The sequence below is a fragment of the Cibotium barometz genome, chromosome 30 (assembly GCF_041138505.1).
Source record: "Cibotium barometz isolate CiBa-2024 chromosome 30, ASM4113850v1, whole genome shotgun sequence".
Classification (NCBI taxonomy): Eukaryota; Viridiplantae; Streptophyta; class Polypodiopsida; order Cyatheales; family Cibotiaceae; genus Cibotium; species Cibotium barometz.
In genome coordinates, this window is record NC_141075.1 from 53,134,865 (window position 1) to 53,162,051 (window position 27,187).

Below are 27,187 nucleotides of genomic sequence, written 5' to 3' on the forward strand. Positions count from 1 at the left end.
ATTTTTTGCAATGATGTTGCAGCCTCTTGGGACCAATTTGTCCAGCGGGTCATAGGTGGTGATGTGGGCAGATAGCTTTTTATGACCCTTGTGGCCACATCAAATTGCAGAGATGGTAGTGTACGCTCCCATGAACGAATGGAGGAAATGGTTTCCGACGATACTTTTACAAAGGGAGACATAGACTCATTGGTCTCTTGTTGGGTGTTGACAAGAGTAGGTGTAGAGCATGAAGAAACTTCTATATCAACGTTTGCCTGGCATGAGGAGCTAGAAGCTTCATGTGGCTCCCCCCTTCCTAAGCTAGGTGGTATTGATCGATATCGTTTGGGAATCCAAACTAGCTCTTGAAGAAGTGGTGCAGAAGAGCACTCTGTTACCTTTCCCTTACCACGGTCTTGAATTGTCGTTGGGGTGGCAACATTTGGTTTGCAAGGTTTCACAGGTGATGTAGAGGGATTCAGCTTATGCTTAGGGACCCAAATCTGGTCATTCCCTTCGTAGTACCCTTGGGCTACTAATAATTTTTAGGAATCCATCGTGATGTTACATTGCCCTTTCTCGGGCGGGTAGCTGCTTTCCTTCTACGAGGCTTCTTGTCTGAACGAGATTGAGCAGGGGGTAGCTGTTAACGAAGCTTTTGGGACCCATTTGTATGTACTCTTTGGCATAGTAAGCGAAGCCTTAGAGACCACATTGCCTGTTTCCACTCTTGGCGTTGAAGCATTAGAGGGGTGGCAAACAATCAAAGATGGTTTTGCCACTGGACTTTGTGATTTTTTGTTATCTAGCATTTTGTCTAGAGTTGATGACTTAGGTGCGCGATTTTGAGTGGTCAGCAGATTGAGAGCGGGTTCTTGCGTTGTAACTCGCCTGGTTGCCCAATCAATATTACACTTGGTGGTTGACATCCATTTGCGCCCTAAGTTTACAGTCCCCTCCATGGTACCAACAGGCATAACCAAAAAGCTTTGAATTACAGTCCCCTTATCATAGGCAACCAAAGTGTGCAGAATTCCTGAGACAGGGGTTTTCTTCTTGTTGATACCTTTAACTTGGATAGCACTCTTAGATAAAGGTGGTTTTCCAAGTTGACACCACACACCATATGATAACAAATTATGTTGAGCTCCTGTATCTAATAATGCATTATACAGCACCTCCCCATAAGGACTCTGTAACTCAATTGGGTATCTTAAAGGCGGATCAAATTCCAGTGAATCCTCCTCTGCCTCCTCAAAAAATGCTTGCGTAATCCCCAAGTTGGCTTCTCGTTGGCGCCTAGCACGCTGTTGACGTTCTTTGGCTTCAATTCTTGCCTGTATCTTCTTAAGCTCAGCTTGTTCTTTAGCTGCCTTCTTCTCATGGATTGCATGTAACTCCTCTTGGCTCAGGGGGTCATAGTATCTTTTGAATTTACTCCCGTTGAGGAATCCAATAGTTTCAACTCCGTCGAGAGTCTCCACCGGATGGTACCTTGAGGGGTAATTTCACATACTCTATGCGGTCCCTTACCCAGCATATTTGAGCTTCTTCTTTTCGTTACGCACTCCATACATCAGGACTTTATCCCCAACCTTGATGTCCTTGTCTTTCAAGTGGCAATCAAACCATTTTTCCCTTCTATCCTTCTCCACAAGAGCATTGTACACAGCCAATTGTCTTTCTTCGTTTAGCCGCTCAAGGATATACATACGCTCTACTAAGGGATTACTATCCCAACCCTCTTGAGTAGCAACACGAAGACTAGGAATGATAAATTCCCACGGCATGACTACTTCTTGGCCATATACCATTTTGAATGGTGTGCAGTTAATAGCCACTTTGTAGGCAGTACGATAGGCCCATAAAGACTAGGAATGATAAATTCCCACGGCATGACTGCTTCTTGGCCATATACCATTTTGAATGGTGTGCAGTTAATAGCCACTTTGTACGTAGTACGATAGGCCCATAAAGCTTTAGATCCCAATCCGTGCGATGAGCTTCAACTGTCTTTGTCAAAACAGAGATTAAGGTCTTGTTGGTACTCTCGGCTTGGCCATTCGCTTGCGGATAATAAGGGGTAGATTTATGATGGGATATCATGAAATTTGTTGTGAGCTCCTTAATCACGTCATTTATAAAATACGTACCATTGTTGCTCACAAGTTCAAAAGGACAACCGAAGCATGTGATTATATTTTCAAAGAGGAACTTGGTTGTTGTCCTCGCATCTGCCTTACGTGTCGCTTTTGCTTCAGCCCATTTGGTCATATAGTCAGTGGCCACAATAATATAGCGAGATTGTGTGTTATGGGCCGCTGGGCTAATCGGACCTACAAAGTCTAAACCCCACTTTTCAAATGGTTGGTTTACTTTGATTGGATGTATTGGCATCTGATCTTTCCACTGGGATTTCTTGTATCGTTGGCATTCATCGCAACCCTTCACAAAAAGTGATGCATCTTGGAACATAGTGGACCACCAATACCCTGATTGAAAGATTTTTCGCGCAGTTAAGTCTCCTGAGAAGTGACCACCGGCTACGCCCATATGTGCCTCTTGCAAAATGTATAGATACTCATCCTCTCGGGCACAACGCCTAAGAACGTCATCCTTTCCTCTTTTATAAAGAGTCTCGGATATCAGGCAATAGGGTTCGCATTCCTTGATTAGCTTTCGAGCTAGATCTTTACGAAGCTCCTTGGGTGGGAAGCCATTAACCAAAAAGTTAACAATCTTCTCACTCCATTCAGGCATTGTTTCTACCATGAACACGGAAGTGTCAGGTAAGTCATCATCAACTCCCATAGGGGCTTCACCATTAGGTATGCGAGACAAATGATCAGCCATGACATGTTTTTTGCCAGGTCTCACAACAGTGAAATCAAACTCAAGAAGAATCAATAACCATCGTGTGATTCTTCCTGTGGAGCATGGTTTGTTTACCAGATACAACAATGCTTGATGATCCACATAGAAAACAAACTTAGTGGCAAGGAGGTAATAACGAAATTTCCTTACTGCATATATCATTGCCAACCCTTCTCGCTCCGTAGTGGTGTAGTTCATCTCAACATCATTCAACTGGCGACTGGCAAAGCTAATGGGGTAGTCTAGTTTGTGTTCTCCAGGTTGAGTTAACACACACCCAATAGCAAAGTTTGATGCATCAATATGCACATGGAAGATTAAATCCCAGTTAGGCATTCTCAAGATTGGAGCACTCACCAAGGCCTTCTTTAATAGCTCATAAGCACAGTCACAATCTTCGGTCCAAATAAACTCGATGAGAAGCTTATAGAGCTATCTCAGCGAAGAATAAAATAAACCTTTGATAATAACCAACATGGCCCATAAAGCGTTGGACTCCCTTATGGTTGGTGGGTGGGGGCAATTCCAAAATGATCTTGATTTTACTCTCGTCAGTGGAAATCCCATTTTTGGACACTATATGCCCTAGAATAACTCCGTGTTTAACCCAGAATTGGCATTTGAAAGGATTCAATGAGATGCGATATAATCTACACCTTTCAAATATTTTTCGTAAACACATCAAGTGCTCGTCCCAAGAGGAATGAACACAAAGATCATCTAAGAAAGCTTCACAAAAGTCCCTTAGATATTCCTTAAAGGCTGTGTTTCTCAATCGTTGGAATGTTGCAGGTGCATTGGTCAAGCCAAAGGCCATGACGCGAAAGGCAAACACTCCAAACTCCGTGATAAATACTGTTTTAGCTTAGTCCTCTACTACTGGAATTGTGATCTGATTGTAACCAGAGTACCCATCTAAAAAGATATATGCCTCCTTGCCTGCAACTCTTTCAAGCACATGTTCAGAATACGGCAAGGGGTAATGATCCCTTCTGGTGGCTGCATTAACCTTTTTGAGATCAACGCACACTCTGAGTTTTCCATTCTTCTTTGGTACGATGACTATCGGAGAAACCCATTCTGAGTGCTCACTAGGGTATATGAATCCACATTTTACAAGCTTTTCAATTTCCTCCTGTACAATCTTTGCGTACATAGGATTCATTGGGTAGGGACGTTACTGGACTGGTTTAGCAGTGCTAATCATTGGAATTGTGTGTTGTACAACCGAGCGTGGGAACACCCTTCCTATCATGATATGTCCAAGCAAATATGTCTTTGAATTCCTTAAGAAGCTTCTTGTTCTTGTTGTGCCAAGTTTTTTTCTTTTAATTCCGCATCCTTTTGTTGCTGAGCTAACTCTTGGTTTTGCCGCCTTCTCATAGTACGACTTAGTTTTGGCTTCTCTTCGATTTCTAATTGGGCGACGTCATGAGGTTGTGGAATACACCACATGACACTTTGGAGGTATTGTCCCCAATTATCCGCTAACTTCCGAGATGAGCGTCAATAGCTCCTACATAACTAATCCATTCTACAGTGGATCTCTCTTTGGTTATTGTAGTTCGTACATTAGCTCGATAACGTTGTCGCTTATGTCTCGTTTTCTTCTTGCCAAGTTTTTTATTTTTGTTTCTATCAGATTCGGACTCACTTGGTTGATCTTCATTTGTGTCCCCCTCACTCTTGGATGAACTGCAGGAGGTCACCATCCTAGGCCTTGAGCGCCTTGCTTCCACACTTGGGTGAATATTTGATTCATCCCCCCCATTAGGCTCACAGTCAGTTTCTTCTTGAGATTCAGACGACTCAAAGTTGCATTGGTCAGAGTCTTCGCTACCGTCAGTGTCAAGGGAGTTTGCCACTTTCTCGCCATCAAGAGTCAAGTGCATAACACCTATCATGTTTACTGGCACTAACGGTGCCATATCTTGCCCCTCAGGTGTTACCCAACTTGTGCCTCTATTTCCCCATGTGTCTATGGTTGCCGCTAGGTGTACCCAATCCACATTATCCGACTCAGTCATACCCGGTAGGACATCCATATAAGGAGAATCTTTCCCATCATCACTCTCTTTTTTGCATGTATAGCAATACCTTAATGGGACGGAGTGAATAGTGGTATCTGATCGATTATCGATGATAACCTTGCTTCCTAAAGGATGCGCGCAACCATTCTCAAGATCAACTCGAATGACAGAGTCCTGGAATTGTAGGTAGACATGGTTTTTCAACTAGTCATGCACCATTTGTGCTTCCCTCATGAAAGGACACCCTAAGATCATTTGATATGACATAGGATGCTTAGAGAAATCCATTACAATGAAGGTATATCTTACATTGTATCCCAGAACCTTGATCTTAAGGTCCCTTAACATCCCAATAGGTTTAGCAATAGTTCCGTTTGTCATCTTAACCACTATGTTTGTGACTTCAAGGTGAGGTCTTCCCATAGATTCCCAACAATTTTTAGTCACAATGCTCACTCCAGCACCACCATCAAGGATTCCCTTTAGAGTTAATCCCTTGGTAGTAATGGGGAGGGTTGCATTAGATTCGTCACCTTCAAAGTACTGTCCCAACTTGTTAACAGGTATTTCAACGACCGAGTCTTCATCTAGGTTGGGTTGTAGATCCTAATGTTCCCCTTCATCTTGAAGCGTGTCGGGTCTATCCATATTTGTAAATTGCGGTAACCCCGCCTTCAGTTCTCCATTGAGAAATGCCCGAAGAGCTAAGAATAGCTCAGGATCTCCGTATAACTTGGATATGATCGTGGTTCTGATTTTAGAGGACATGAAATCCATTAGCTTGGACACATTCAACGGTACTTTTTGAGATATCGCCCCTTGACTAGGGACTGGTGAAGATGGAATCACTTCCTCTTCGATGGGGTCAGGCATTCCCTCACTAAACATTCTTTCAAGCAAGAAGGGTGGTTGCCCACTTCCTGACGTCCTATCCTCACTTTCTTCCCGAATGATACTAGGTATAGCTAACGGTTTATGGTTCCTGTGAGGCTAAACTTGCGTAGGAAACACTGTGTCTGGAATTTGGATTTTTCTAGGGTTTGGCTCCAGTTCTCTTTGTGTTTCTTCCACCAAACCCCTTAAGTGTTGCACTTGTTCAATCTCCTCAACTGGGTTTGGGTAAGTTCCAATCTTTTTCTTGAGGGTTTTTGGCCCACGTGGCTTGTCTTGGGGAGTCTCAGTCAGTTTGGGTGGCCAAGAGGGCATTAGCTGACTTGGTTGTGGGACCGGGGGAGTTTCCTTTTGTTTCCCCTGATTTATGTATTCGCTTGATTCTCCTTCGTTGAGCTCCCGAGTGGGGTCCTCCCTTAAGGTAGTGGCTTTGGTCCCCATGGTTTCTATTGAATCAGAATCATCTTCAGGATCATTCATATACACGGGGTCGTCTCCTGTTCCTATGTTAGTCTTTAAACTAGGCTTGGAGCTCGTGGTATTAAGCAATCTCTTCCGCCGCGTTTTCTTTTTCTTTGCTCGAGCAATTGATGCAGTATCTCTCTCTTCGAGAATGTAGTTTTGATTTTGAAGCATTGACCGTGTAACTACATTCGCGGGTACAACAGGTGTGGTTCCTCGTGCCTCGGTACTGACCTCAACCAAATTCAATGGCGTAATCTTGGGTGCACTAGGATTATGTGGACATTGAGCAATCAAATGATCTATGCCACAATGATTACATGTAAGTACCGGCATTCCCGATGTGCTGGTTGCATTTGAGTAGCGATCTTTTGTAGCCTATTAGGGCACTTCGCTACATGATGCGGTCCACCACAATCGTAGCATTGAAGAGGTGGTCTCCTCGCCAAGGTATTAAGGTTTTTCCCTCTTGTGGCAAGAGCAGTGCTTGATATACAGGCTTGACTTGCCCGAAATGATCCTCCATGTAGTACTGGGGAGTCATTTCAAACGTATCAATCCCATATTGAAAAGTGGGGTCTATCTCCTCTTCATAATCTCCACACGCACTATGTGACTCACAACCCACCTGGTTTATAGGGATAACCCTTGGATGTGGAGGGTGGTCCTGGCGGTGATAACGGCACAGACCTGGACTACATTCGAGTTCCTTGGAACTATGTGCTATGACGGTTGCTCGACAGGTGGTGCACGCATCAGCGCGGGTACTTGAGGTGTGTTTAACCAGGCTAGTGGTGCTTGATTTGCCAACATACACTTAAGTACTAGGCAATCCTTAGATTGATGGCCATACTTACTACATGCATTGCAATTCCCATTGAATTTAACTCTGAATGTGGGACATTCACTCGTACTATGTGGTCCTAAGCAAACCGAACACTATTGTTGCTCTCTTCTTGGGTACATATGGCTATTTTGAGCCCCTAAAGTATTCTTGGAGAGCCTTAGTAAGGTTAGTCACAGACATTTCGGATATTTTGGGCTCCTTGGCAATAGGTTTTACCGTCATCGGCTCGTGCCCAGATACTTGCGAACTAACGGATTTTGTCTCCGAAGACACCTTTTTACCTGCAATCATCAAGTTATCTTCTAACTGGATTGCATTGGCAGTAAGACTGCTTCCCACGTCGTAAGACCTCTAATGACTAAGCCATTGTATATGTCCTCGTGGCGCAATCCTCGGATGAATCTATCGAGCAGTTGGTTGTTATTGAAGCGCTCATCGTCGAGAGTGCAGCGAGAATTTAGATGCTTTAATCGACTAATAAAGTCTCTAACTGACTCCCCTTCCTCGCGTTCAGCTTTTTGGAGTTGAGATGCTATCCCCCAAAGCACACCCTCCCGTATGTATTCTTTCAAGAACAATCTCTTGAGAGTGGGATAGTGAGTACGCTCTTCAACCCTTAAAGTTCGATACCAATCTTCAGCTTTTCCACTCAAGGTTAAGCCTGAAGCTTTACATTTATGTAGCTCATTGTGCTCTTCCAAGGAATCACACACATGTTCAAAAACTTCAATGTTGTGCTTCTATCACTCACCGCTCAAACCACCGTCGCGTGAAGGATTCTCGCGTCGCAGTGAAGAAGGAGCCGCCGTCGCCGCTCTACCACCTCGCCACCGCCATGCCACCACAGAGTGCTCGATCGCTCTCTCTCTCTCTCTCTCTCTCTCTCTCACACACACACACACACACACACATACGCAGGAGAAGGGGACCGAGAAGATAAGGCAAGAGCACACTTTGTATTCAACACATTGAGAATGAGAGTTTCAGGATTACATTTGACTCTTATAGGTGACTTAGCCGTTCACACATGGGCGCCCATACATGGCCGGCTGATCCTAACCCTTATCTTGCTGATATTCAAGGTGCGCCTCTCATCGGCGTTCACCCAATCCCTTTATCCTTTACATATGGTGCCGACAAGCCCGACCCATGACTCAGAATACTTAAATTAATTACATGACATAAAACATAATACGTCTCAATGTCCGTCACATAGGTTAACAAATATACACAGAATTTCTCTCACTAATAATGTAATATAATTTATACATGATTTCACTCACTAATATATATATAGCACAAATTTTATAAATACCTTAACATATATATTATATATAGTTAAATTGTGCATATAATAAATTGACTAATATTACATTACCAAATTTAATAATTAATTATTAAATTTACATGCATAAGTCATAACCGAGTAAAGGTTTTTTTTTAAACAATTCATTAAAGCTAGTAGTTATAATAATTCTTATTACATATGTCTTTTATAAATTTTTAAGTTATAATACATATACTACAAAATGTAGCCAACTTATAACTAGAAAGCTGCCAAGCATGTAATACAAAAACAATAAATTTAAAAATAATATAACAGAGACAAAATGAAACTTAAATGTCACACAACCGAATCAACTTACCTATATATATATATATAGTGATGGTAGGCCTCTAAAGAGAGAGTATTATTAAAAAAAATAGGGCAAATCCATTCTTCAAGATTGGCTCCATGTATTGCTCTTGCTAGATTTTGTTGATGAGTGCTATTACCATAATTTTGAAGTCTTCCCAAAAATAGATCATTAGGCAATCACACTAGGGACTAGTTATCATGAAAATAGTCTCTTACAATGCAAGGCAAGATTGGATAGAATGTATGCTGCAAATGTGGATTGTTGGCTACCTCCTTCATGTGTTATTTCAGTCTAGTATGCAGCTCATCAGTTGGATCACTTTCCTATCATTCCTACTTTGTCTTGCTTTCATTGACAAGTATGTATGCATGGGCTTTGTGTGAAAAGGCCATTCATGATCAATAATAGGAATTTGGGGAACCCTTTGTTTAAATCGGCTATTTTCTCATGTATTGCAAATTTGGTTACCACTGATGCATCCTTGTTATATAAATGGGAATCTCTTATGCATGGTTTTCAGCAAAGTATTTGGTCTTGTGGTAAAGCTATAACAACTCATAACAGCCAGCATAATTTGTTGGCACAATCTTAATTGGATAGGTTAAGACTTCAAGGCAATAATGGGTCTCTCTCACCGAACGATGAAGAACAGATTAAACAAAGTGTTCAAGTTTTACAAGATGCGGATAAAGAAGCAGCATGTAAAGCTTGTTTCTTGTCTAGAAAGCTTGCTTTCTTTGATGCTCATTGTATTTCAAGGGAATTCTTTGCAAGATTTAAAGGTACAAAGAGAAACTTATCTTTCATGACAAAGCTTGTTCTTGAAAATGGAGATTTTATTACGTCAGGAAATCAAATGGCAAGGGTTCTAGTGGACTACTTTAGTAATATTTTGGATGATAAACCTCTTATGTCAACAACACAATCTAATGTTGTGCATACTTTGCTTCCTTGCATTGAGTCCTCCACTGCTAACAGACTTGAAAATCCCTTCTCTTGTGGAGATTTGCATTATGCTCTATCTACATCACGGAATGAAAAGACACTTGGTCTTGCTGGAGGACTAGATATCAAGATGTATTTCATGGACAACTCTTGTTTACGGCCGATGTTCCCTGGGATATTGCTCGAATGAAGCTTCTTGAGGATGCATATATTATTTCTGATAACAAATGGCAGAGGAAAGTGTTGAGAGTAATACCCTCATAGGTATTACTCTGGATTTTGTAGCTCGGATTTTGGAAGGAATATAAGAGATATTTTTCCAAAAATAAAAAATAAAAAATAAAAAAAGCACGCGCGCGCGCACACACACATATATAGCTACATGTATGTATGCATGCATGTATGTATGTATGTATACACACACAGGTGCATATATGTAGGTGAGTACAGTGTGAGTGCATATATGTACGTTGTCGTGCCACAGCACGTCTATGGTGTGAAACCATGCATGTGAGGCTATTAAATGCAAATCCAGATGCATGGGATTAAGTGCCTGTGTACATATGAGATGTATGGCGTGTGGAGGGCTTTGCTTTTGAGGGCGTTGCCAGGTGTACAGGTGAAATGGTTTGGTGTTGAGCTTGTTACAAGCCTGTCTGGAGTAAGGTTCACTGGGGTTGATTTCAGCTGTTCGGTCGCTGAATGTGTGTGCGTGTCCAAGAAATGGACTGGGCACCTGGATGTGTTTGAAGATGTGGAAGCATGGGGGATTAATATTGCCTTGAAATGTATATGCGTCCAAGTACAGCGGACACCAAGTTGCATTTGAAGAAGGTGTGTGGAACATGGGCAAATAAAGATGTGACCAAGGTAGTATTGAGTATTGGTGTGAAGAGGTGGGTGTGGCCATTCTCTTAGGTCTTAGAAGAGTTAAAAATAATAAAAACGTGGCCATAAAAAGGATAGCCACATGGGAGCGTTAGGGAGCCGCCAGCGAGAACTCTCGAAGGTTGGCGAAAGCTGCTGGAGGGTCGCGATTGCAGGCGGCAGGGATCGTCGCCGAGAAGAAGGAAGGGGATTGGCCTTGCAAGGGGGGGCCTCTCTGCTGAAGTGAGGGCTGACAAGCTGTGTGTAGCCAAGAGTGTGTGTAGGGGGGAAGGTTCTCAGAAGGACGTAGCCGCAGCCATCTGAAAAGGGAGGTTGACAACCAGAGAGGGAGGGCCTTGGTCATTCTGTGGAGGGAAAAATGAAGAGAGCCGTCGGGCTGTGTGGAGCTGCTGGGGACTCGCTGGTGCAGCTGCAAGAGAGAGCCAAAGGAAACATTAATGGTGGGGTAAATTCGGAACTGCTGGCAATGACTGAGGGCGCCAACTGACTGCGACTGAGAGAAGGCAGGCGCTGGTGCCGACTAAGAGGGACGGGCTAAAGCTGCAGTGGGGGGGGTTACGGTATTCCTTTGTGGTGTAGCTGCTGCTATCCTGGGGTCTAGGTGTCATACGCCCACCCTTATGCTAGAAAATTTCATTGAAACCCCTGTGGAGCTCAGCTTGATAGTACCTTTTCTTTGCTTCGGTGAGTGGATCGTCAACAGCCACAAGCAGTTTGAGCTGACTTCTGATGCATTTAAGAAGATTATCACACAGGCTCTGCCAGCCGAGATTTGCCTTACTGAGTGTTTCGCGTGGTGCTTGGATGGGTGGTTATTGCACCTGTAATACTTGGTGCTTTTAATTTTCTCTTGGTTCCTATATTCCGCTGGTCTACTCAGAAGTTTGCTGCTGATCACCATAGGCAAGTCCCTAGACAGTGAGCGCAGTCGTGAAGAAAGACTGGCACAAAAGGCTGGTGATACATGAAGCTGATGCATGGCTGACCCAAAGATCTATGTCTTTCAGTGATCATGAGGCCATAATGTTATGGTTTTTCTTGGGTTTTGGAACCATAAGAAGGTTAGTTTGGTCATGTATATGAGGTGTCTATGTTGGCATTGATTTTATAGTTTTGTTGGATGTTGAGCCTTGATGCTCCATGATAGCCATGTGTATCTTTCATGTGAATACCATGAGGTGATATTCTGGAGTGCAAAGCCATATGAGATGAGACAAGCCATGTTAATGTCAGTTTTTAATATGTATCATGTGTCCAATACTGGCTTTGAGGATGCACATGTATAGTTGGGTACTCGATCTTTGATGGTACCAGCTTCTGTTGGTGATGCCCCTTGAAGTTCAACCACTTACTCTCACAGCCAGAAGCCTCGCGCTTTCCCAGTGACACCGCCCACGTCACGACAACGTGAGTGCAGTTTGAGTGCATATAAATATAAATAAAAGGTGTGTGTGTGTATATGTGTGTGTGTGTGTGTGTGTGTGTGTGTGTGTGTGTGTGTACATACATACATACTTCTACTTATTGTAGCAATTTTGGTATCAAGTAGGGATGAAAATGTAATGCAAAAAAGCATGTCAACTCTACTTTTCTTTCTTGCAAAGAAAGACAATCACATTATTGTAAAGAGAGACAAAACGGATAAGGTTCCTCTAAGGAGGATTACACTTTACTAAGATTTAGGAACACTAAGACATAAGCCAAATCCTTTTCTTTCCACATAGCTAGAGACTTCAGCTTTTACCTACCTCTTAAACTAGCAATTATATTACTTCGTAGTAACCATTACATACTGCTACTTAATGGGCCTCCCCTTTAAGGGGATAAAATAAGATGTACCATACAGGTTTATGACAAAATGAATTCTTAACTCTCAAAAGTAATGACATATAAATAAAACTTTAAGTGAATTATGTAAACTGTCAAGACTAAGGGCTTCATGAGTTTAACCAACCTACAACTTATTGAGTGTAACTGACCACAATAGCCTCTTTAATATTTATGTGTGCGTGCACGTGCACGCTCAACTACCCATTCTTTGAAGGTGTGCCAGTGTTAGCCAGTTTCCTCTTGCTGCACAAAATCGTGTAAAAGCATTGGAAATGAACTTGCCACCTTTATCAGCCCAAATCTTCACTGGTTTATCTAAATCCTTTTTTACCATGGCATGCCATTCTTTGAAATGAAAGAAAATGGTCTTCTGCGATAAGAAAATTAGAAATACACCCAAGTAAACCTGCCGTAGTCATCTACACAAATCAGTGTGAAGCACCTCGAGAGGTGCCAAAGCCCACCTGGTAGCCCAAGGCTCTTGATGTTGCTTGCCACCACATACACGAACTACATTGACCGTGCTTGCTGTCGACATTGGGCAAGCCAATCACCATTCAGTCCTAAAAAGCTCGAAGCAATGCATTCACATTCAAGTGACCATATCAATAGTGTCACAAATCACTGATAGAAATACCTGTAAGGGAAGATACATCAGAGAGTTTGTAGATACCATGGTGCACTCTACCACTCCATACGACTTGACTTATGGTGATGTCCCTGATAGCAACAGAATGATCATCGAACTCAACCCACTTGCCAGTCTTGCGCACCTCATGCACTGACAAGAGATGAAATATACAGAACTCGAGAGGAATGTTTCCCCCCTTTGCCCATCAAGAACTATCTCCATCCCACCCTCACTATGGATCGGTATGGTGGATTTATTACTGATAAAGATATCACTTGGATGTCTTGTGAGATCCTATAGCAAATCTTAGGAAGGGGTTATGTGGCGGGAAGTACAACTGTCGAGAATCCATTCTCGAGTATCGTTCATGATGACCTCCTTGCTCAAAGATGAAGAAGCACCAATGTCAAGCATCTCCCAACTGCACAAATGCTGCGGTTTTGACAGCTGTTGCTAAGGAAGTGGCACTCTGCTGAGGGCGTTTTCGCGAATAGTGACCTTTTCTGCCACAATGGACCTGCCTCTTGGCCTTCACCGCCTCTAATCAACAAAGAATCAAAGGCTGAATACTTGGAAGACAAATGAGAGAGCAGTGTGATGGCCATGTCCTCCAAAGAGAGACCTCCTTTCCCACCTGAAGGCCCTCCTGCTGAAGTGCCTGTAGCTTGTTGATGTGTTCATGCATCGTCAACACCCCCATCATGGCTTCCAAGGAAACCCGCTTCATCAGAGAGACTCAATTGTACAGTGAGGGCAGATGCTTGCATATCACTCGCACTATGCTTGATGTGGTAGATTACTTGGGTGCAATTGAGGAAGATAAAGGAACGAACACGGGCATTAACACGATCCAACAACTGCTTTTGCTTCTCGTTCTTGTTGTACAAGCAGTGAAATCCCCTCCTAGTCTATATCTGGCCGTGGAACACCAATCGTGATGAAGTCACAAGTCATAAGACTCCAAGACTAACTCCATCATCACCTTCTAGATGCCATAGTTGTTCCCATCGACTTGGCAATCGATGGGGAACGTCGAACTTCTGGGTAGCTCCTGAAGATGACCCCTTCCCTTCTACCATGTCAAGAGGTCACGTAGTGTGAAGGGGACGGTGGGAAAAAGATGAAGAAAAGGCTGCAACCAACTGCAAGGTTGCTTCCAGCAATGACAGCCACCTTCTACCTGCTCCTCCAAGTCCCGAACATCCCGAAACTTCCTCCAATCAGCACCGTGAAAATCTATCCACCAAGATCTCTCTCTCTATCTCAAAGGTATCACACTCGAGCTTTGATACCATGTCAAGATGTGCAGCGGAAAATAACAGAAAACTGAAATAGCCAAGAGAGAGGAGAAGATGAACAACAAAGACAAGATCTGCCTGAAACAACTGCTGAACTGCACAGCTCCAATCACAAGTGGAGGGCAGCTCCAAGAGGTGAGAAGACTGCACCACAACTGCTGCAGAGGGGGGCACCTCAAGCTGGAGGAGGAGAACTGCTGCTCTGAAGTGTACAGAAAATGGGGGAGGGGGACCCCTTATATAGGCAGCCAGAGCCCCCAGGTAGGGAGGGCGACCAAATCTGGCCTGGTCGGCCACAGCCAGGAGCTGGTAGCCCAACCTGGCAGTAAACCTCACAATGGGCGGGCACACCCACAACACTGGCCCTCTCTCACCCAATGGTACATACAGGAGGTGCACAAGTGCACAGGTTTCCAACAAACCAAATCAAGGTGATCAAAGAAGACACCAAAGGCCATCAGAGGGATCAACAGAATGATGCAGACAAAGAGCCCAGGGGAATGAGGTGCTCTATGGCAGATTTGGTGCTCACAATCCAACCATGTCTGGATTCTGGACCTTCTGGGCAAATGCAAGTCATTATCGTGGAATGGAAACATACTTCAAATGCATCTTCAGCTTCCACGAAATTCCTACAGTTCTCATGAAATGCTTCATTTGGACAACTTGCTCGTGTGAGCAGCTGAGACAAATGGAAAACGGAAACGAACGTATGTATGCATGTATATGTATATGTTTATCTCACACACACACATTTTTCGATAGTGAAAACACATAAGTCATCAAAAACCAATCAAATGTAACAATCTATGCACATAGAGAGCCAAAGGCAACAATCAAGATTGCATGCTACATACAATGCTCAATACAAAAAAGACATCTCATTGTCACATCAATACAGGAAAAATATTCGATGATAGGACACATGTTTGTTGTGCGATGTTAATGAACTATAAAACTATAGTGATAAGTAGCATGTGACATTGATTCATAAATACAACGTAAAAGACTTAAGTGCATCAAAAATAATGCCCATGAGTTCTTTTTCTGGGCCCAATTTTTTTTTTTTTTTTGCTGGGGTACTGGTGTGCATCCTAACTGTCCAATGGACGTACTGTTCAGCAGTGTCTGAACATTAAATCTTTCTAGTGAACATTAAATCTTTCTAGTAAAGGCCTGCAAAACAAGATGATAAAAGCAAATGTGACCATTGTCCTGGTGGTGGCATTGAAGCAGAGCTTAAACTCATTAACTCTGTTCAGCAGTGTCTGTGAACATTAAATCTTTCTAGTAAAGGCCTGCAAAACAAGATGATAAAAGCAAATGTGACCATTGTCCTGGTGGTGGCATTGAAGCAGAGCTTAAACTCATTAACTCTGTGTTCACATTCCTTCCTATGTAAGGAGAATTTAAAAGCAAGACAATATAAAAGATCTGCATATAAATCGAAGAACCCTGGTCTGTAAGCAAAAAGTAATACCCACCCTGGAGCCTATATGTCATCCATTCTGGCAGCTATGAAACTTCTCCACAATGTGCCATAAGTGGTGGTCTCGAATCAACTTCTCATGATGATTCAAATATTCCATGAGAGCCCCCAGCATGTAGTCAGATGGCCAGCTTCTTACGTGTGAGAGAATGGGTAACACGTCCTTGACATAATTCAATACCCACAGGGGATGATTGACACTAGTAGCTATGTTAAAATTGGATTCAGCGCTTGAAGTCAAACGATCATCAAAGTTCCCACGGATATGAACACCATACAACTTCAGAGGCTCATCAAATGATGCAACTGGTCCACCTGAGCTGCCACAGGTGGTACTAGCTCTAAATTTCAGGAGATATTCGTTGGCTCCAATCACATCCCCCACACTGATTGACATTCGACCAGGAACCAAGCACTGTTGATTCATCAGCACTGTCATAAGTGTTGCCTTTGTGCTCTGTACTACTCCATATTTTGCAAGCAACTCAACTTCACGAACAGCACCTACATTTAGGATCTAGGAAAATGCTTAGAAAAGAGGGTTAAACACTGAAATGATAGTTTTACGCACAAACAAGGGCATGGTTTACCTGGGTACTGGAGGCAATAGATTAGCTTGTCAGACTCTACGTCTGGCACCTCACATGTGGGCACATACCACCATTGCTTATTTGGATGTTCAATGCGACGCTCAGGCCAAACATCACCATAGCAATCTGCACCTACTGTAACTGCTCCAAAGAGAAGATCCGGTTCATGAAACTTCATTGATGGTGGAGTTGGTTTGACTGGAAAGAGCTTGGAGCCATCCCTTTTTGCCTTCACTGGTGGAGAGTGTTTGTTCTCCAAAGAAATGTTCCAAGTTCCCCTGTCCATACGAAAGAGGCTAGAGGTGGGGACCTGAAAATCTCAGGGGCGCGCTCTACCGCTGAGCTAATAGCCCATCACGCAGGTCCCCCATACCCCTGGGTAGCAGGGATAGGGGGGGCCTGCATGCAACGAAACGGGGGTAACCCAACCCCCCAGATCCCAGATCCCAGCCCCCCCCCTCTCCCTCTCTCTCTCTCTCTCTCTCTCTCACACACACACACACACAATACATACACGCACTCTCTCTCTCTCTCTCTCTCTCTCTCTCACACACACACACACACAATACATACACGCACTCAGGCACAGGCATTTCTTACCCGAATGAAGATGAAATCCTCCTGTCACTCGTGAAAGGCCATATTTTCTTGAAATCTTCAATGTCATGCGTCCATTTGCCTTCCTTGCGTATAAGACGCTCCTCGGGCACCCAATCATCCCTGAAAAACGGACCAGCAGACAAACTCAAACGCAACGACATTGAAAAACAAAGAGATCATTCGCTACTTACATTGTTTGTGCGCTCTGTCAACTCTCCAGACTGCTCTGTGTTTTCAAAAGAGTAGCCCTCAAAATAGGATTTTTCAAAGAGTAGCCCTATATATATATATATTATATATCATATATATATATATATATATATATAAGGATTAAGGGAGAGTGGCCCTTCCTCCACGTGGGCAAAGGAGGGGGGCCTATTTCAAAATGGCCACTCTTCCTTCAAGCCTGAGGAGGAGCCAAATCTCACATCTTCCAAAGCAATTTTGAATTTGAATCTAAGAAGATCTCATCTCACATCTTTCAATGAAATCTTTGTATACATGCTTACATACCTATAGATACACACACTTATATATATTATGTATGTATGTGTATCTATAGGTATGTAAGCATGTATATATAAATAGTGTACATGTGTGTGTGTGTGTGTGTGTGTGAGAGAGAGAGAGAGAGAGAGAGAGATTACATGAAAGATGCATTTATTTGAGAGTGAGTACACCTCACCACTCATCCCTACCATTAAAATTTAATCTAAAATTTAATTAATTAAAATTATATATATGTGTAAATCTATTTAAATGTGTGTGTGTGTGTGTGTGAGAGAGAGAGAGAGAGAGAGAGTTTCTATGTGAGAGAGTGTGCGTGAAGAGAGAGAGAGTGTATGTGTGTGTGTGCATGAGAGAGAGAGAGTGTGTGTGTGTGTGCATGAGAGTTTCTATGTGAGAGAGTGTGCGTGAAGAGAGAGAGAGAGAGAGTGTGTGTGTGTGTGTGTGTGTGTGAGAGAGAGAGAGAGAGAGGCTGAGAATTTCTATGTAGGAGATAGTTTGTGTGGGAGAAGATAGTGTGTGTTTTCATTAGTGTATGTGCGGTGTGTACATGTGTGTGTGTGTGTGTGTGTGTGAGAGAGAGAGAGAGAGAGAGAGAGAGAGAGACGACAGATAATTTCTACGGAAGAGATAGTTTGTGTGGGAGGAAGAGTGTGCGTTTAGATTAGTGTATGTGCGGTGTGTACATGTGTGTGTGTGTGTGTGTGTGTGTGTGTGTGAGAGAGAGAGAGAGAGAGAGAGAGTATATGCATGCATGTGTGTACATCTGCATCTATGTGTAGAATGTGCTTGAGAGAGAGTGAGATGGGACAAACCTAGAGAGAGAGAGAGAGAGATGTAATGAGGGAGGGTGAAAAGAGAGAGAAAGAGAATAAAAAGTATCTTTTAATAAAATATAAATTAAATAGAAAACATATATGTATATGTGTGTATGTGTGTGTGTTTTTATTTACATTTATATATACATACATACATATGTATGTATATATATATATACATATATATGTTTGTGTGTGTGTGTGTGTTTAGATGTGTGTATGATATATCTATCTATATATTTAAAAGTGACCACAACTTATCACCCATCTCCGCACATTAAAATTTATTCAAAATTAATTAAATTATGTCGATGTTTGTATTTATATTTTTAAATAAATGTATATATGTATAAGTATATGTGTCTATATATAGGTTTATGTATCTAAAACATAATATTGTAGGAAAAAATAGTATTTTTAGAGATAAAATGCACGTGCTTTTGAGAAAAAAACAAAATATTTGATCATTTAAAAATTTTCCTAGAAAATGAAACGCTGTTTTTCTTTTAACAATTATGCCTCAACAGGATCGAAAATAGTTAATTACGACGAAAGACTCTCTTTTTTTTAAGGCATTTAAAGAAAAAACATGTATATATAAATAGTGTGCATGTGCATGTGCATATAGGCAGTAGTAGCCATTAGGGTTTTTGAGTGTTCAAATTTATAGGCAAGCATTAGGCCATTAGGGTTTTATATCTTAACCATGGACATTAGGTATGAAAACCCTAATATAATGATTAGCTAAATGAATTTTTATTTATTTCTACACCTATATGTTTTATACATTTTCACCTATAAGTATTGGCCATATGACTTTTTGATTTATGTCTTTACCTATATGGTTATGCATGTAAAAAGACTTATTAAAAAGAGTTGTCGAACGATAAAAATCTCATAACATCAACTATTTACATGAGATAATTAACAAAATGGACATTGAGTCATATGTTTATGGTTGTAGTCAGTCACCCACCCTAACCTAATCACAAGGGATAAAAAATAGTTGTTTGATGGATGGCATCATGGGGCTAAGAAGGATCATCCTTGGTGCACACCATTTACGAGAGACAATGTCCAAGTGTACAAATGTTAAAGTAAAATCTTTGATGGTAGTCGTTTGTGAGGACCATAGATGTGAGTCGTTTTGGTAGTCATTTTGTAAGAGCACAAAATAAAAAAGGTTGCACTAGCCGTTGAATGGTTTGCTACTCCACAATGGTGGAGTATAGATAACTTTATGGTCTATTACGATTATAGGTGGATGTATGAGTTGAGTTGACAAGATAATTGTATGGTCTATTACGATTATAGGTGGTCTATTACGATTATAGGTGGATGTATGAATTGAGTGAGTGTGTGTGTGTGTGAGAGAGAGAGAGAGAGAGAGAGAGATTACATGAAAGATGCATTTATTTGAGAGTGAGCACACCTCACCACTCATCCCTACCATTAAAATTTAATCTAAATTTTAATTAATTAAAATTATATATATGTGTGAAAATCTATTTAAGTGTGTGTGTGTGTGTGTGTGTGTGTGAGTGAGTGAGAGAGAGAGAGAGAGAGAGAGAGAGAGAGTTTCTATGTGAGAGAGTGTGCGTGAAGAGAGAGAGAGAGTGTGTGTGTGTGTGTGTGTGTGCATGAGAGAGAGAGAGAGAGAGAGAGAGAGGCTGAGAATTTCTATGTAGGAGAGAGTGTGTGTGGGAGGAGATAGTGTGTGTTTTCATTAGTGTGTGTGCGGTGTGTACATGTGTGTGTGTGTGTGTGTGTGTGTGTGTGAGAGAGAGAGAGAGAGAGAGAGAGAGAGAGAGGCGACAGATAATTTCTATGTAGGAGATAGTTTGTGTGGGAGGAGAGAGTGTGCATTTAGATTAGTGTATGTGCAGTGTGTACATGTGTGTGTGTGTGTGTGTGAGAGAGAGAGAGAGAGAGAGAGAGAGAGAGAGAGAGTGGGAGGAGAGAGTGTGCGTTTAGATTAGTGTATGTGCGGTGTGTACGTGTGTGTGTGTGTGTGTGTGTGTGAGAGAGAGAGAGAGAGAGAGAGAGAGAGAGAGAGATAGAGCGTATATGCATGCATGTGCGTACATCTGCATCTGTGTAGAATGTGCTTGGGAGAGAGAGAGAGAGAGAGAGAGAGAGAGAGAGAGAGAGAGAGAGAGATGTAATGAGGGAGGGTGAAAAGAGAGAGAAAGAGAATAAAAAGTATCTTTTAATAAAATATAAATTAAATAGAAAACATATATGTATATGTGTGTATACATATGTGTGTGTATACATGTGTGTGTGTTTTTATTTACATTTATATATACATACATACATATGTATGTATATATATATAGATATTTATGTTTGTGTGTGTGTGTGTGTGTGTGTGTGTGTGTGTGTGTGTTTAGATGTGTGTATGATATATCTATCTATATATTTAAAAGTATCACCCATCTCCGCACGTTAAAATTTAATCAAAATTAATTAAATTATGTTGATGTTTGTATTTATATTTTTAAATACATGTATATATGTATAAGTATATGTGTCTATGTATAGGCTTATGTATCTAAAACATAATATTGTATATACTATATAATTACATATGTGAGAGAGGGAATAGTTCTTTTCTGGAACCTTGGTCGACCGCAGCAACGCGCGGGTGCAATACTAGTATATTTATTTATTTTAAGGGGGCTTCGACCCTTATGCTTACCGAGCTCTCCGTCCTTGGGATGCTTTTGGTGCTTGCTTTTTCCCAGGTCTCATATCTACTTGGCGTCCTTCAATGAAAGGCATTTTTTCTTTATTTATTTTTTAACTTTCCACTAGCTTAGTGCTCAATACCCTTGAGATGCTAGTTTTGTTCTCATATGAAGATTTCCAATGGTATAGATATTTTTTAGATTAAAAGAGAGTTTTCTCTATATAGTGATTAAAACTTTAATTGTTGGATGGTCTTTGAGTAAATGTTGTGTTTTGGTTAAGTATATTCATTTGATATCAATATAGATGTTAGCTCCATGACTTGGATGTGGTTATCCTTGTAAGGATACCTAGCTTGATTATTTGATTTAAAAGTTCCTTGGTAAAGTACTGACTCTCTCTCAATAGAGATTATGGCATGTGTAGTAACCAAGAGGGTGGCATGGAATTCTTCATATGACATATGAACAATACAAACCACCCTCGGTATGACTCTATTAAAGAGGAATATGATGGCTTGGGCAAAAGAGTGGAAAGAGCATTATTCACGAATTCCACCCCCCAATAAACTACCCTTAGGTATGTCAAGATACTCCATATTCTTACGCTTGGTGTAATTTGAAGATCCAACACGTCTTGGATCTAATGCACATCTTTAAGAATATAGCACAAAACTTTGGGAGTGCATGATTGATATGTATGATTCCATAGGTATTAGAGAGGATAAGGCTCTTAAACCGCCTTCCATCTTCGACAATATTTTATCTAAGTCCCACAAAAGTGGATTCTTCCAAAGGCCCCATGGTTTTATCCACAAAAGAGCAAGAAACAGTCAATAAGATCATTGCTTCCATTGGAACTCCAACAGGCTACATACACTTGTTAAGAGGTGCCTTTGCAAAGATCAAGAAAAAGGTGATCACCAAGAAGAAACAAGTCAAGGATAGCAAGAAGAGAAAGAAAGGTGCCCAAAAGAAATGTGCACAATTATCACAACTCTTGGGGCTTAAGTCTCATGATTGGCAGACTTACTTGCATAAGATACTGCAAGTAAGTCTCTTTCTCTATCTTTTACTCTCTTCAAATGTCTCAATAATATCATATCACGTATCATGATATCCATTACTTGAGTGAGGTACACATTACAATCTTTTGGTATTCCTCTCTATTATTCCCTAAACTGATTATATGTTGTTTTCTCCAATCAAGTAAACTCAATGCATAGGTTTGTTAGCTCTAAAGAGACTGGCAAGTTGGACATAGCGACGGCTCAAACTTTAGCAATGGAAGCCATGTGTGCCATTGAAGATACATTTCCACACTCCATTCTTGTCAATCAAGTACATGTCCTTGTCTATGTTGTAGGAGGAGATAGGTATTTGTGGAGTGGTACATACACGGTGGATGTTTTTCCTCAAGAGATTCATGAAGACTCTCAAAGACTTTGTTTGACAACAAATGCAAGCAAAGGTAAGTATGGCCAAAGGATGGATTATACAAGAGACCTTTGTCCACATGTCAGCTTATCTTTTTAAGATGGATCCTTCCATACCAATTGTATAGTTCGATGAGGTAGATCCAACGGCTCCGCGAGGGGCCGGGGGGCGCGGCTCCGGGGGTGTTCGGGCACGGCACCAGGGGGGGCCGGCCGGGGGGGTGTTCGGGCACGGCACCGCGGGGGCCGGGGGGCGTGGCACCAAGGTGTTCGGGCACGGCACCGGGGTGCGAGGACACGGCACCGCGCGGGGGCTGGGGGGGTGTTCGGGCGTGGTAGCATGGGGGCCGGGGTGTGAGGGCACGGCTCGACGGGGGCCAGGTGGCGCGGCACCGAGGTGTTCGAGCATGGCATCGAGATGTGAGGGCACGGCACCACGGGGGCCGAGGGGTGTTCGGGCGTGGTTGCACGGGGGCCGGGTGGCGTGAGGACACGGCTCACCGGGGGGGGTTCGGGCATGGCTTCGCAGGGGGGGGTTTCGGGCATGGCTCTGCAAGGGGGCGGGGGGCATGAGGGCACGGCTCCGGCGGGGGGTGGGCCGGGGGTTGTGACGGCGGGTGTGAGGTCCCTGTTCCCACCGAGCAACGGATTCGGGGTACTAGCAGCGGAAGTAGCACTTCTCGCACGAGACAGGGGTCCCACACTCGGGGCCTCGCCCACGGATATCCGGACAAGAGACTAATCCGTCGGTTTGTCCAAAACCGAAATCGAAAAAACTTCCTTTACCCGGAAAGCACGGGCGATTCCACCAGGATAACTCTTTACTCTAACGTAGTCAAGATCATTACTGATCAAACTGATCTGACTGCACCTTTAACGGTACTTGGTCAAATCAAGGAAGAACTTGCACTTGGATCATTGGGATCAACGCTTTTTTCCCCATCAAGAGGCACAGCCGTTGATTCCTATCCATAGAACAATTTCTATCCGGGATTTACTTCATCTATCGTAATAATAGAAATTAAATCTCGATTTACGGATCCATCAGTCCAGCCTAACCCCATCTGATCCCATGGGTTAGCCAACCGCCCAACCACTGTAGTGATGGGATCCAATTTGGAATTTGGTTAGGTTTTGTCCCGGGTACCAAGGAAAAGAGTTCCAAGGCCCCCTAGCCGGAAGTTCATGCAAACATAAAACTAGTCATACCACTTACACACCCAATATGAAATTGCCTTTTTCTTAGCATCAACTAGCTTTAAAACAATCCTTTAATAAAACCATTATGTCACTGATGACAAACCTCAAAGTCTCTGGTTGAATCCTTATTTCCAGTCATTCTTTCATCAGTATACTTATGGCATCATTGGCAACCAGAACGCTCACCACCTGTTCTCTCAGGGGCCTTTTCCATGGTTCCTAGCTCATAGTAACCGGCAATATATTCATATAATAGAATGGAATCTCCGTGGAAGATCAGCAAGATCAACCCACAGATCCATATAAAAGAGCCATGGACTCATCTGTTGAGGACCAGCAAGGTCAATCAACCAGATCCATGCCCGGTTTCAGAAAACAACTCTTACTCCTTATTCCAATATCTTCCACGACGCACGTGTGGGTATCTTCGGTGACCCAGAGCCCGAGCACCGTATGGTCAGCACCCTCTAGGATCCTTCGCAGGTGACCTAGCGCTTCACTCATAGGCCGCTTCCTTGGTCCCTCATCCACCGTACCGGAAGCTCACCATTTAAATCGAGCCGAGGCTGGTCAAGACCTCGATCGACCTTGCTACGCGAGACGTCCTCCATTGACTCTCCGTCAGCAGTTGCAACTTTATCAGTTCAGTCTTCATGACCTTAATCCTCAAGACGGTCAAAATGCTTCTCCAGCATTCTTGACATAAAACAGTCATTTACAAACAGTCACAAATACAGTTTCTATAACGAACTCTTGTCTTTCCATATTATCCACTCTCGGACCACATTACTTATTCCACATTCCATTCAGTGTGTACTCGTTCTCATCCATTCACTCATATAGACTACATTATCTCACATACATCTTCATATTCATTATTCTACATACATATCCATGTTCGTACGTCCACATCATACATCCAATTTCACATTCATACATACGCATCTACATGCATACATCCACATCTACATTCATACATCCATACCTCCATTTCCACATCCACACATCCACATTCATATTCATACATCCACATTCACATGCATACATCCATTTTCACATCCTCATTCATACATCCACATTCACATACATACATCCACATCCGTATCTACATCCATACATTCACATCCACCTCTTCATTCACAATCACATCCATACATCCACATCTACATACATACATCCACATCTGTATCTACATCCATACATTCACATCCACCTCTTCATTCACAATCACATCCATACATCCACATCTACATACATACATCCATACATCCACATCTATATACATACGTCCATTTTTACATCCTCATTCATGCATACACATCCACATACATACATACACATCCGTATCTACATCCATACATCCACATCCACATCAACATTCACATTCATACATATACATCTACATGTATACATCCACATCACATTCATACAACCATATTACATCCATTCTCGTCCTAACACATCCCATATACATCTTAACACATCCTAACTCATCTTAACACATTCTATCACATCTCATACACATCTTATCACATCTTTTTACATCTCATACACCTCTTATCACATCCTATCACTTTCCATACGCATCTTATCAAATCTTATCACATCTCATACACATCTTATCACATCTTTTTACATCTCATACACCTCTTATCACATCCTATCACTTTCCATACGCATCTTATCAATTCTTATCACATCTCATACACCTCTTATCACATCCTATCACTTTCCATACGCATTTTATCAATTCTTATCACATCTCATACACATCTTATCACATCTTTTTACATCTCATACACCTCTTATCACATCCTATCACTTTCCATACGCATCTTATCAAATCTTATCACATCTCATACACATCTTATCACATCTTTTTACATCTCATACACCTCTTATCACATCCTATCACTTTCCATACGCATTTTATCAATTCTTATCACATCTCATACGCATCTTATCAATTCTTATCACATCTCATACACCTCTTATCACATCCTATCACTTTCCATACGCATCTTATCAATTCTTATCACATCTCATACACCTCTTATCACATCCTATCACTTTCCATACGCATCTTATCAATTCTTATCACATCTCATACACCTCTTATCACATCCTATCACTTTCCATACGCATCTTATCAATTCTTATCACATCTCATACACCTCTTATCACATCCTATCACTTTCCATACGCATCTTATCAATTCTTATCACATCTCATACACCTCTTATCACATCTTATCACATTTCATATCTTTTTTTTTTAAAAGAGAATTCTTATATTTGATATAAGATTTCTCTACACATTTATTTATACATAAATTCCATTTAAGGAGACTAACACTTTCGAAATTAAAATCAATCTTTTAGGCATCTTCTTATGCATAATTTCAATTTGGTAGGAAATTACACTTTTAGAATAAAAGAATTTCTCTTATGCATCTAAGTTAAGCATAAAATCCATTTATGAGGAAAATCACACTTTTAGTATAAAAAGAATATCTTTTATGCATACCTATATGCATGAAATCCAATATGATAAAAGTAACACTTTTGATATAAAAATTTTTCCTTTATGCATACTTCTATGCATGAAAATTAAAAATGATAAAAGTAACACTTTTGATATAAAAAATTTTCCTTTATGCATACTTCTATGCATGAAAATTAAAAATGATAAAAGTAACACTTTTGATATAAAATTTTTTCCTTTATGCATACTTCTATGCATGAAAATTAAAAATGATAAAAGTAACACTTTTGATATAAAAATTTTCCTTTATGCATACTTCTATGCATGAAAATTAAAAATGATAAAAGTAACACTTTTGATATAAAAATTTTTCCTTTATGCATACTTCTATGCATGAAAATTAAAAATGATAAAAGTAACACTTTTGATATAAATTTTTTTCCTTTATGCATACTTCTATGCATGAAAATTAAAAATGATAAAAGTAACACTTTTGATATAAAAATTTTCTTTTATGCATACTTTTATGCATGAAAATTAAAAATGATAAAAGTAACACTTTTGATATAAAAAAAATTTCTTTTATGCATACTTCTATGCATGAAAATTAAAAATGATAAAAGTAACACTTTTGATATAAAAATTTTTCCTTTATGCATACTTCTATGCATGAAAATTAAAAATGATAAAAGTAACACTTTTGATATAAAATTTTTTCCTTTATGCATACTTCTATGCATGAAAATTAAAAATGATAAAAATAACACTTTTGATATAAAAATTTATCCACTATGCATACTTCTATGCATGAAATAAAAATTGTAAAAATAACACTTTTGATATAAAAACTTATCCTTTATGCATGATATTAAAATTCAATTTCTCCATGATTGTAATGAAATTCTTTCAATTAATCTAGGATGATAATTCCTAGAATATGGTAGGAAGTCCTCTTTTTATGCTTTGAATGAGATTATTTTATGCATAATTTTTATAAAAATTTTGCCATAGCTCCGCTGCTATGACTGATAAATCTCAATTTTTCTAAGGGATAA

At 41.1% G+C, this 27,187-nt stretch overlaps 1 protein-coding gene and 1 long non-coding RNA gene across 2 annotated transcripts in view; both read right to left on the reverse strand.

The window, feature by feature from the left end:
- The window catches only part of LOC147621656 (uncharacterized), a 161,368-nt gene extending 144,685 nt beyond the window's left edge, over window positions 1-16,683 (reverse strand). Inside the window, exons 1-2 of the mRNA XM_086824471.1 lie at window positions 16,398-16,683; window positions 16,073-16,311 (exon numbers count right to left, since the gene is read on the reverse strand). Of these exons, the coding sequence (XP_086680597.1) occupies window positions 16,073-16,311; window positions 16,398-16,683 (525 nt within the window). The remainder of the gene's footprint in view (window positions 1-16,072; window positions 16,312-16,397) is intronic.
- Window positions 15,247-15,957, reverse strand: LOC147621661 (uncharacterized). Its single transcript, XR_015269870.1, has 2 exons — window positions 15,803-15,957; window positions 15,247-15,616 (listed from the first exon to the last, which is right to left on the reverse strand). It is a non-coding gene; the product is annotated as an uncharacterized LOC147621661 (long non-coding RNA).
- Window positions 16,684-27,187: the final 10,504 nt, after the last annotated feature.